At 49.3% G+C, this 11,079-nt stretch overlaps 5 protein-coding genes across 5 annotated transcripts in view; 1 reads left to right on the forward strand and 4 right to left on the reverse strand.

Moving 5' to 3' along the window:
• The window catches only part of F4812DRAFT_469820 (tryptophan synthase beta subunit-like PLP-dependent enzyme), a gene marked incomplete at its 5' end in the record, with an annotated part of 2,073 nt that extends 1,418 nt beyond the window's left edge, over window positions 1–655 (reverse strand). The window contains 2 exons of the mRNA XM_047938912.1: window positions 252–487; window positions 570–655. Of these exons, the coding sequence (XP_047792050.1) occupies window positions 252–487; window positions 570–655 (322 nt within the window). The remainder of the gene's footprint in view (window positions 1–251; window positions 488–569) is intronic.
• A 2,557-nt stretch (window positions 656–3,212) lies between these two features.
• On the forward strand, window positions 3,213–3,704 carry F4812DRAFT_457138 (uncharacterized protein; the record flags this gene model as incomplete). Its single annotated transcript, XM_047937119.1, has 1 exon — window positions 3,213–3,704. One exon carries the CDS (start codon window positions 3,213–3,215, stop codon window positions 3,702–3,704), a length of 492 nt encoding a protein of 163 aa, XP_047792051.1.
• A 599-nt stretch (window positions 3,705–4,303) lies between these two features.
• On the reverse strand, window positions 4,304–5,872 carry F4812DRAFT_420159 (uncharacterized protein). Its single transcript, XM_047933420.1, has 2 exons — window positions 5,466–5,872; window positions 4,304–5,342 (listed from the first exon to the last, which is right to left on the reverse strand). The coding sequence occupies exons 1-2, from the start codon at window positions 5,509–5,511 to the stop codon at window positions 4,786–4,788; spliced, it is 603 nt and encodes a 200-aa protein (XP_047792052.1). The 5' UTR covers window positions 5,512–5,872; the 3' UTR covers window positions 4,304–4,785.
• Window positions 5,873–6,020: 148 nt separating this feature from the next.
• Window positions 6,021–7,844, reverse strand: F4812DRAFT_420161 (uncharacterized protein). Its single transcript, XM_047933421.1, has one exon. The coding sequence runs from the start codon at window positions 7,312–7,314 to the stop codon at window positions 6,130–6,132; it is 1,185 nt and encodes a 394-aa protein (XP_047792053.1). The 5' UTR covers window positions 7,315–7,844; the 3' UTR covers window positions 6,021–6,129.
• Window positions 7,845–8,539: 695 nt separating this feature from the next.
• F4812DRAFT_420162 (protein prenylyltransferase) lies at window positions 8,540–10,785 on the reverse strand. Its single transcript, XM_047933422.1, has 3 exons — window positions 10,714–10,785; window positions 10,006–10,632; window positions 8,540–9,931 (listed from the first exon to the last, which is right to left on the reverse strand). The coding sequence occupies exons 1-3, from the start codon at window positions 10,757–10,759 to the stop codon at window positions 9,054–9,056; spliced, it is 1,551 nt and encodes a 516-aa protein (XP_047792054.1). The 5' UTR covers window positions 10,760–10,785; the 3' UTR covers window positions 8,540–9,053.
• Between the last annotated feature and the right edge of the window lie 294 nt (window positions 10,786–11,079).

The raw sequence follows: 11,079 nt of genomic DNA on the forward strand, positions 1-11,079 counted from the left end.
CACCCCCACCCCCCACCACCACCCCCCCCCCCCACCCACACACCCCCCCCCCCCCCCCCCCCCCCCCCCCCCCCCCCCGGCGGGGGGGGGGGGGGGGGTTGTTTTCTATTTTCTTTCGCTTTTTTTCTTTTCTTTTGGGGGAAATAAAAAAATTAAAAAAAGAGGAAATAATAAATAACGCTATGTCGAGATAATGCTCATCATAGTTTGGTTTAATTCAAGATACCTAAGGTTAAGGCAATGTAACTCACGCTTTATCTTCTCGATCATAAACGGGGTGGTAAGCGTCGGCACGACGATGGTGCACGGCTGGCCGAGGGTCGCGGCGGCGGTCGCGCAGGCCAGGCCCGCGTTGCCGCCCGACGAGCAGTAGAAGTGCACGCTGCGGCCGGGCCGCGCCCGCATGGCCTGGTGCATCATGGTCCCGACGCCGCGGGACTTGAACGAGCCGGAGGGCTGGAGGTTCTCTAGCTTGAGGAAGATGTTGCTGTTTTTTTTTTTTTTTTTTTTATGTTAGTTTCTCATGGTTGAAAAGGTGAGAATGAGGGTGAGGGTGAAAAGGGACTAACCATCCTGCTATCCGCGAGAGAGTTCTGGACCGGATGCATGGTGTCTCTATGAAGAGCTTCTGAAGCTCGGGGTCGCGGGAGACCATTATGATGAGTTGGTGGATGATAATTGCTGGATTACTCTTTGGGGAGCTTTTCTTTTTCTACCTAAGTACCTTGACCACGATGGACTACGTCTTCGAGTCTTTATGTATCTATTCAAGAGAGGGCATCTAGAATAATGTTAGTTATTTTTCTTCTTATTTTCCTTTTTCTCTTTTGGAGTGTAGGTATCTGTTATATCTTAAGAGTATAAAATATCATACTTATATCTACTTACATAAATGGTTGATCTCTCCTAGAATCTATGCAAAACTCTAGCTCAACAAAATTTTCTTGAGTAACCTTTAAGAATAATGAAAAGTTCTTCTAAGCACCGTCTATAAAATCCCTATAAAATATCTAATAGTGCTCCTGTATCGGACGAAGCTATACAGCAACATGACATTAAAGGCGTATGTGTAATAGGTACTTGACCTTGTATGCACGAGTGTACCTAGATAGGTACCTAGGTAGGATGTAGGTATGCCCAATAGAACGTGCGGCCGGGAAGAGATAATGCTGATAAAGCTAAAAGCTAGTGCAATGTTACGGGTGTCTGCTTATTTAAGGCTTCAAACGGAGACCGTTTCGGCTACCTTGAATTACCCGATCGTAGCCGTTACCTTAGGTAAGTTGTTACCTAGTTAGGTACCTAAGGTAATAGTTCTCTATCCTCCGGTTTATAGGTGAATAAGGGGTGCAGATAGGAACGATTGACATTATATTTAGCGGTTGTTGTTTGCTGTTAATAGTATGTTAGTGTGGGAATACGATGTGAGTAGATTGGGGATGATCACGGTAAAATAATATTTTGTTAACATCGAAGCCATACAAACTGGATAAGACCATCTCCCGAGTTGTCTCTTAACTCTTATACATAGAGTTGACTTCTTGAACCTAAGAATTAGCATGGACTGGGCCAAAAAAAAGTTTTTATACTACTTAGGTCAATTCCATTTTATTATTGTCGACCTTTCCCCCATATGCATAAATTGGTAACAGTATCTGCTCAAGATAATACTGGTTAACGTCTTCTCCGTCAAGGCTTGTTGGTTAATCGAGTTTAGTCTTGACAGCTACTGTTGTCATTGGGCATTATTCATTCTTCCATAACCTTCAAAGAGACCGGCTCTATTTTAATGTTCGAAGTATGAGCAACTAAATTTACGTCCGAGAATGACATTATGTCCAACAATCATACCCAAGCATAGTTAGGGCTACACGAAATAACGGCGTGGAGGGGCTGTGCATAGTGGTTACTACTTACTTAAATAGGCGGGAGGCGGGATAAGCCTATGGTAAGATCTTCTAGTTGTAATTCTTAGCTTACAGTATCCCCTTACAGCCTAAGAGATATGTGCCAAGGAGTTGTTCAAAAGTCAAATAGAGTAGGTGATCATAAATTTGATGAGTGTTGTCTGGTTCATATCTGGTTCATATGTACGAAATAGAAGGATTATTAGAAGTTACTATGTACAAACAACGTAACTACGGCTTTTCCATGTGGCGCGTTTCAAAGTTCCAAGTTAGGAATAACCAAACCGGTTTCAATCTTACATAGTAAGAGTACGGGTTACCTGAGTACCTAACATACCTGGTAGTACATAGTACGTAACCGCATCGCTTCGGTACTTCTCCACAAGCCCTAGTTTAAACTTCGTCTTAGCTGTTCTCGATCTGACCAACCATAGTCCAAAGTGCTACCACATTGAACCATGAACACCCCCTGTTCAGACCCCTAAACTATTTGCGTAACCAAAAGGGGGTTATTAATATCTGAGGGAGAGCCTAAAAGCGCAAAACGGGGCTGAGCTGATGTTTGAATTTAGCAGATCGGACTCGAATCCCCCCACTCCTTTAAACCGTACGAAGTACATAGTATTGTACGTATAACTTTCACAATGCAACGCGACCCTTAAAATAATCCATTCTAGGAAGGTATCGGACTCAAATCTAAACTATCCATGACGATCTATTCGAAGCGCCGCAAGTACATGGAAGGAGAGAAAAAAAAAGGTGTGCCCCGAATATGTATTTTCTCCTCATCTCTCAACGTCTACGCTAAGATATAGTACCTATGAAGAGAACGAAGGGGGACCAATTGGCTCTTGAACCGATCCCCTTTTTTCTGTTGTTTGCCATAGCAGTGCCAAGGAGATAACACGGACTCAGACCAGGTATGGAGTAGAACAACATAAGATCTTGAATACCGAAATTTCGAACCCGTGCCGCGCTCTAATTACCATGCAGTAAGTATCTTCCAACGATGGATCTAATACGAGAATACACGTAGTCTAGCCTTCAGGCTTCCATGCGTCTTCTACTCTCCCCAGTTTCAGGTGGGCCTTACAACCAGACCGCTATCCTATATTAAGATTACCCGTGTGGTAATGGGACCCCTTTTGGCGTCTCGCCATATAGATAGATACTGCTCCCCAGGTTTCTACAGCGCGCCTACGCCCAATTTCTTCTCGTCTGAGAAAGAGAAGATAACCCCAACTACCCGTCTGATAGAACAGTAATTCCCTGTCGATAGCAAATTCACGACCTCATCCTACCACCATGAAGTTCGGACTGCCTTTCGAGCTCGGCATGCTTGCCTCGAGCATATTCGCCTCCAACACCACCACAGTCTCTCCGTCAATCTACATCCTCGGCACGTCACCGCCCGCGACAAACGCCCTCAGCAAGGCGTTAGACACGCTGGGATACAGCCGTCTAGACCCCGAGTCGGACGCGCTGCTAGACCACCAGACGCTGGCAAACACCTACGTCGAAGTAACGTCGAACATGCAGCTCGCGGAGATCGCCCGGACCCAGCCCAACGCCAAGTTCATCTTGCCGCGAGGCGGCCGGCGGATAGGCGAGGAGGACTACGCGCTCTCGGCCCGGGACTTCTTCGCCGCGGAGAAGCGCTCCCGCAAGTATCTGGAGCTCGACGTGCTCGCGCCCAAGACCAGCTCGCAGGCCGACAACTGGGTCCAGCTCTGCGACTTCTTGGGCATGGGATACAGCGTGGTGGAGCGGTTGGACCTGTGGCACTTCCCTAAATAAACGTCACGGTGTTGGTTTTATTTTACATTAGGTATGCATATACGGAGCACATATACAAGGAGGGGGATAAAGTCCTAGAAAAAATAGATATGCCGCGGAATTGACTATACACGCCACCCTGTCTTGCTCGAGACTCGGGGCTTTTGGTATGAACGTAACGTATCGTAACGTATCAAGTCGCGTGGAAAACAGCGAGGGGGGAAAATGCGGTAAGGAGCATTGGGCAATGGATTAGAAGAAGCGGCGCTCGCCTCGAGGTCGAGACAACTGCGAACTCCACAGCTCCATGCATAGAAAGGGGGAAGAGAGGGGGCGGATAAGGAGCAAACAGCACCCCACTAGCTGGAATTGGGATCTAGCCAGCGTCCAGGCCGTCTCTCATACGTCGAAGAAGCCAGTTCGCCACGGGATGTTCTAAAACTCGAGTTGTGGAAGAGGGTAGTTCTTAGGGCGATAGCGCGCTTGGAGGAATTTAGAGCTTGTTTGGTTGGTATAGAATTAAAAGTACCATAGGTATCTAATAATTCCAAGAAATATATGTTATTTTATACATCATACGCTATTCAGACCTGTGCATTTGGTTGGGTATTTATGAGAAACCTCGAGTTTGCTAATGAGGACATATATACATGCTTATAATTAAAGATGGCAACGATTAAACAATATGAGATGTCTCTCTAGATTAGTCGCTTTGCTTTGCTTGCCATTTTATGACCTGCCTGGTGTATTCCTAACTCGAGATCTGACAACCTATGAATAACGCGTTGACCACCTCGACTCATTTCAATATGAACTTCAATATGAACCTAACTTGACACTGGGCGGATTCCATCCTCTGCTTTTCCTCTGTCATAAAGTACAAATATAGTACACATGCTACGTACTTCTCCCATGCCCTTCCACCCTTTGACATGACTTCCAACTGCTCTGCTTGTAGGGACAGTTACCTCCTAACCACCTGAGGTAAGTGCCTAAAGTAAATGATTAATATATAGGTACCTAACCTAGGTTAGGTAGGTAGATACCCGTGAAAGTCTCCCGTAACCTCGTAGTTAAAAACCTCCTCCCCCCTTCTCCTCCCTCACAGAGCGCGGAAGTTCTGACTAACAATAACCCACCTCCTCAGCCCGCGGGGCGCATTCCGAGCCCAAGCCTCCCAATGCGGGACGAGCAGAAACGCCTCGTTGAACGGCTTCTCGAGCGGCGCGTCGTCGTCGCCGTTTCCTCCCGCGCCCGCCGTCGCATCGTCTCGGCGACCCCTCCCGTACCGCACGACCCCGCTGACCTGCACCGCGAAACTTAGTCTGTCCCCGCTCTTCACCGCGGCGCCGGCGTCTGTTTCCGGCTCCCCGATGCGGAAGACCGGGTTGACGGGGTGCGCGTCGAAGGACGCCACGTCGTAGTTTACGTGCGCCGAACCACTGCTACCACTACCGCCAGCACCAGCGCCTCCGCCTCCGGCTTGCGTGTCTAGCAGCGACTCGTAAGCGGACACGGAAGGGAGCACCAGCCCGTTGATGCTGATGTCCGGGACGACGCCGGCGGCGGTGAGGCGCGGGGACGCGGAGGCGTAGAAGGGGGCTAGCGGGCGCCGCTTGTTGAGGGTTTCGTAGAAGTGGTCTACGAAGGATTGGGCGGCTGGGGAGGTGTCAGCGTGTGTATATACCTAATATATATATGTGAAGGCTTGGGGGGGGGGGTGAGGTAAGGTAAGGTGAGGGGGTAAGGGTATAAAGAAATGAAGAAGAGGTAAGAGGTTACCTTCGCTAGCAACTTTGGCCTGAGTCTCTGGGGTTGGCAGTGCCATTTTAAAAGGTGCTTGGAAAGTATTTTTAAGCCCTAGGCTTTATACCCGTGTGCTTGCGATCCTTTTGCGCTCTTACCCGGCGATGAGCTGAGCTAAGGTGGTGGTGAATTGAAATGAACCGTTTGAATCGGATAAGTTTTTTGAGGGTTTTCATAAAACGGCGGGAAGAAAAACTTGTTTAAGGCTCGATCAACCGGTGCTATATAATGAGATGCAACCAGTTTATCTTTGAAATTGGAAAGTAGGTACCCAAGGTAATTGGTTGGAGTTGTAGATATGCAAGTTATCAAAAGTTCAATTATGAGTATTGTACAAGACTGATGAGTGAGTGAATGACCTAATGAATCAAAAGGTTGAGTTGAGATGTCGTCCCGTCCAGTTTTGCCACACTGTGGAACTTATTCCCCTTGCCGCTGCAGCGTCCGCTAAATGTAACTAGCGGTACAGTTTGGTTTACGCATTTATACACGGTATACGGTACGTATCTTTTCAACGGAAATACTTCATCATATAATCCTCAACTTTCTATTTTCTATTTTTCAATATATATTCAAAGCACCTCAATTACCTATTTACTTATTCAAACCTAATCCAATACTTCCTGCCTCACCTGCCTACCTAAGTAATACCCAACCCATTTCCATCCGTATTTCCCCTCGAGCAAATCCCCACCTCCTCCATCGGCCAAGCCAACAAGTGTCTATGCTCCGCGGGCAGCAGCTCCCCGATCTTCATCAGCAGCGGCTCCGCCCTCCCCCTGAGCCACCACCTCTCCTCCGCCCGGTGCAGCAGCACGCACCAGTACGCCATGACGACCAGCGCCGCCGGCCGCCGCGCCGCGAGGTCCTCCCCGACCCGCCGCCGGTTCACGAACGGCGGGAACCGCAGCGCCGCGTTCTTGCGGTCCAGCGCCGTGTCCGCATGGTCCGACAGGTAGAAGCTCACCCGCAGCTTGTACATCACCTGCTCGTACTCCGCCCTGTGCTGCTCCTCCGCGACCGGCAGTTGCTCCCCGAGACGCACGAGCCTCGCGTCCGTGGGGCCGTCGGCGGCTAGGGCTTCCGCGGGCTTGGGAGGGGATAGGTCGCCTAGCAGAGCCCGCAGGGGCGAGCGCATGATGCTGGGGGCGTGCTCCATGGTGACCGCCGCGGTGCCGTGGATCAGCACCAGCCATTCGGCCAGGTCTGACCCGGAGTCCTCGTTGAAGAGGAGCGACGCGGCGTCCTTGGCGGCGGCGAAGTGGTACGGTATCAGCAGGCAGGAGCAGGCGAACAGCGGGGCCGCCGTCTCGGCCGAGCTGTTGGCCAGTGCCTCGCGGAACAAGGGGATCGCCCTGGCCTGGTGCTCGGCCGCGATGCGCTCGAGAAGGTTCGCCTGCTCCGGATTCGCGGAGCGCACGTGCAGCGCCGCGACGGCGAGGAGCTCGTGGAGGAGGTAAGGGTACCGCGTCGCGAGGTCGGGGATAGTCTCCCGCCAGACGGCGATGGACGCCCTGTCGTCGGCCTGCGCGATGGACGCGGCCTTGACGAAGTGCTGGAACAGGGCGAAGTCGGTGAACGAGAAGGACGGCTCCTCGTACGGCCGGACCACCACCCCCACCACCCCTATGCCTTCCGGCGTGTCCGTATCCGTGCCCGACCTACACGCGTTCCCGGGCAGCGACGCCGGCACCAAGCTGCACGGGAGCTGTCTCCTGGCGCAGTACGAGCACGGCTGCTTCTCGTCGCATTTCACTTTCTTCGCTTTGCAGGTGGCACATCCGGCCCGGCTCTTGTGGTGAAATCTTCGGGAAGTTGACGCCATTTTCGGGGGTAAGATTTATTATCACTGGCGCATTTTTTTTCTTCTTTTTTCTTCAAATATTTCCTGCCGATTATTAAAGTATTGAAAGACAACTAATTGGAAGATGGCCATGATGTTAGGTAGGTACCTACCTAAGAGATATCATGCAACTGATATCCCGTAGGTTCACTATAAGCTTCGCCCCCTTTTTTCTGACAGCTCGGCAGCTCGGATACTACCTTACCTTAACGTTAGGTTAGGATACGGTTGAGCATAGCGAGGACTCGGAAAATGACGTAAAATTGATAGGGCTACCCTTGAAAATAGTGGGGTATATTTAGATTACAGGGGTATTTAACACTGTTTTAATGAATGTTTGTGTTTAAAATAATTTAATATGCACTAAGAAAGAGAATTTCGGAAGGGTTTCTTATAAGCATGTAAGGATTAAAAGGTAAGCCATGTGTAAATTAAAAAAGGTTGTACAATATTGGACTTACTAATAACAACTAGCTCCCCTGTAATTACAGTGGTAAGCTACCTATATTTTAGCGTATGAGCTACTATCTGCCCTGTAATTAGTGGCACGCTAATACAGTGCTAGTATCCTCGTAAACTTGGAACTAGAGGCTTGGTAATTATCCACCCACCTTACCAGCCTTTTGAAAAAACGTGCGCTTAATTGAATGCGCATATCGATAGCGCTTGTAATATTCTACCTAAGTAGGAACCTACCTAAGTAAGTAGGTAGTTAAATCAACCTAATTTGATTTCAGAGGTTGAGGTTATTAACAAATATTACCTACCTTTTAGCAAGTAAATTGGTGGGCTGGTAGGCGGTTAAATGCTGTACGTACCTAACCTAAGTACGTACGTAAAATTAAACCAATAGGAGGGCGCGCATCTTGGAGGCTAAAAAAAAAAACGTTTTTCATGCATAATATACTATAAATCCATATTTTGGCTGATCCTTTCGCTTTATTAGCCGAGGGGTGTGTGTATTGACGTTTTCGGCCATTTTCCGAGTCCTCGCTATGCTCAACCGTATTAGGAGGTACCTTTGAGCACTTAAGTGGAGCAACCGTAAGGCTTAGACATACCTGTATCTCCATTCTATCCGCCTATGGGATTGCTAGCCCAGCCGCTCAGCCGCCCAGCAGCCCGTACCATCGACGGAAAGTTTATTTCATACAGATTTTCTTTACGGGAAAATATCCGTTTCCTCACCTCCTTACTACCTAAGCCATAATAACACTTTGCCTCTTAACGATTAGTACCTAATATTCCTATTACATATACGTGGTAGTTAGGTAGTCGATGGTAAATCAGATTTATATCCGACTTACAAGGCCAAAAAAATAACAAAAAGGGGACACAAACCCCTAAACCTATATGGACTCCAATGGAATAAAAGTCGAGTTATATATATTAGGTACCTATATATATATAATACCAATTACCCATGACCTCCACTCTATCACCAGTCTTTAAATACTTTTTTGTAAAAACAACGTCCTCTAATCGTACCTAAGATTTAAATGCATCGCAACGACCCTTCTTAAGCAGATAAATATACCTTAGGTTGGGTAATTCTACGATAAATCTACCTAACCCGCTATAAGGAGGATATCAACCTCGACTCCTGCTCTTCTTTTCTCTTCTTCACCCCACCCGCTCCCAATCTTCTTCGCTAGACCCCATCACATGTTCCAGCGATATAGTCTGAGGCAGACTAACCATGCCTTTCCCAGGGCTTAGTCCTAATTCGCCTTCAGCAACTTCCGTCTATACTCCCAGTACCCGCGACGGATCCGATCCCACTTATCCCCCAGCCGCCTCAGCACCAGGTCCGCTCTATCCAGCTCCCCGGCCTCCTCGTATATACCCGCCAGCAGGTCCAGGGCGTGCGAGCTCCGCACCTCTTCCCCTTCCGCGTCGCCCACATTCTTCGCAAACTGTTCCGCAAACTCTCTTACGGACCCTAGTTTCCGCCCTCCCTTGACCAGCACGCCTCGGAGGTAGTTCCAGGGGCTCTGGTTCTGCGGCGCGAGCAGGATCTTCTGCTCCGCGTAGCCGATCTCGCGGTCGACGATAGCATCCGGGATCTTCGGGTCGTGCTCCGTGGCGTGCGAGTTGGGCGTCGCGTACGATGGGTCTGAGAACACGAGGAAGAAGCGGTGCGACCAGGCCGAGTTATTCCGCACGTCCTCGTGGATCATGGTCTCTATGCTCTGCCGCTCGGCGTCGTTCCACGTCCCCAGCTTGCGCACTATATACTGCCGATAGCTCCACACGTGGTAGTTCTTCGTATCCAGCTGAAGCATCTGCTCCAGGAAGTGCCGCTCGCTTTCGGCCAGCGCGCTTACTTCCGAAGGTACCGTCACTATGGCCGGGTAGTAGTGTTCTATAAGTTGTTGGCGATGGTTCCAGATCTGGTAGTTCTTGATGTGTGCAAGCGAGATTTCGTTGAGCCATTCGATCTCGTCTGGGATGGATATGTTGAGGGCTTGCACGATGGAGAATCGGTAGAGCCAGACGGTATAGTGTGCCGGATTTAGGGATATGATGCGCTCGGTCAGTCTAAGACAACGCGGCGAATATTCTTTGGCTGCCATAACGGCGCGGAGGTACGACATAGCTACGTAACTGTCAGTATATATAGATATAGAATCCAGATAAACTCCTCGCAAAACAGCGCCTGTATGAACGTACATTCGGCATATTCATCCGGATACGCAATAGTTGCAAGCGCTCCTTCGGGCTCGATCTGGGGTATCGGTACGACGTCATCCCAATCTGGATCCAGCTCGTACGGATCCATCTTGGTGCCGTATAAGTCCTGCTGTAGTTGCGACATTTCTTCCCGCCTAGCCCTTTCAGCCTCCACGTCCTCCTCGGTGTACGTGTATGTATTCTCGAGATTCGGGTTGTTTTTGTTGGCCTTCGCGCGCCTGACCTTGAAAGCCGAGCTGTCGTCTAGCAGCAATAAAAGCTTAGCCTTCTTCGCCTCTCTAGCTTCATATTCCTCAACGGTATAGTCGCCGATGTCACGACCGTACTTGTCGCGGCCCCACTGGTGATCGCGCGGCCGGGGTAAGTTACGCAAGGGAACGTTGGCCTCGTTCAACTGCTTCCACAGTTCCTTTTGGGCTTTGTTGGAGAGGGTCTTGGCGACGCCCGGTTTTAGATATTCTTGGTTCAGGTAAGCTTGTCGATCAACTGGGGTCATGCCATGGAGACCGAGCTGTTCCAAGGACTTTTGGTAAGGGTTCGTCTCGTAGTACCACTGCCACTCGAGCTCTCTGATGGTCTGCGGTTTTGTCGGAGCTTCTTGCTTTGCTGCTAACCCAATCTACTAATTAGTAAACATCCCAACGCATACGGATGAAGGGGTGAAGGGATGAAGGTAGAATAATGTACGTTCGGGCGCTTTGGCTTTAGCGCCTCCTTTGTTCTTTGGAGGCATGGTTGCGATATGTTGTGTGTGGATGGTGGGGGTTTACATACATGTAAATACCTTAATTGGGTCTTGGGGGGGTTAAAATGAAAGTTGATGATAACAAAATTCCACTAGTTACCTTGCATATGAAATCGGGATGGAGGGGCAAGTACAGCCACTACCCTTTCCGAGGCACTATAAAGGCAACTATAAAGGTCACTACATAGGCCACCGTATAGGCCACTATACAATGCACAATCTTAAAAGTCAGGAGCGTTTGGCCACTGACCCATTGATTATTAGCTATTACCTCCTACCTTAGGTGCCTAAGGTACCTAGGTTAAGTA

Source organism: Daldinia caldariorum, assembly GCF_022478825.1.
Source record: "Daldinia caldariorum strain CBS 122874 unplaced genomic scaffold F4812scaffold_4, whole genome shotgun sequence".
Classification (NCBI taxonomy): Eukaryota; Fungi; Ascomycota; class Sordariomycetes; order Xylariales; family Hypoxylaceae; genus Daldinia; species Daldinia caldariorum.

Bases quoted from the DNA above. Each gene is read 5' to 3' on its own strand.
- F4812DRAFT_420159 (XM_047933420.1), bottom strand. From the start codon at position 5,511: ATGGCACTGCCAACCCCAGAGACTCAGGCCAAAGTTGCTAGCGAAG. The intron at 5,343-5,465 runs GTAACCTCTTAC...ACACCTCCCCAG, and splicing joins GGCCAAAGTTGCTAGCGAAG to CCGCCCAATCCTTCGTAGAC.
- F4812DRAFT_420161 (XM_047933421.1), bottom strand. From the start codon at position 7,314: ATGGCGTCAACTTCCCGAAGATTTCACCACAAGAGCCGGGCCGGATGT.
- F4812DRAFT_420162 (XM_047933422.1), bottom strand. From the start codon at position 10,759: ATGCCTCCAAAGAACAAAGGAGGCGCTAAAGCCAAAGCGCCCGAAC. The intron at 10,633-10,713 runs GTACATTATTCT...TTGGGTTAGCAG, and splicing joins TAAAGCCAAAGCGCCCGAAC to CAAAGCAAGAAGCTCCGACA. The intron at 9,932-10,005 runs GTACGTTCATAC...ACAGTTACGTAG, and splicing joins TCCGGATGAATATGCCGAAT to CTATGTCGTACCTCCGCGCC.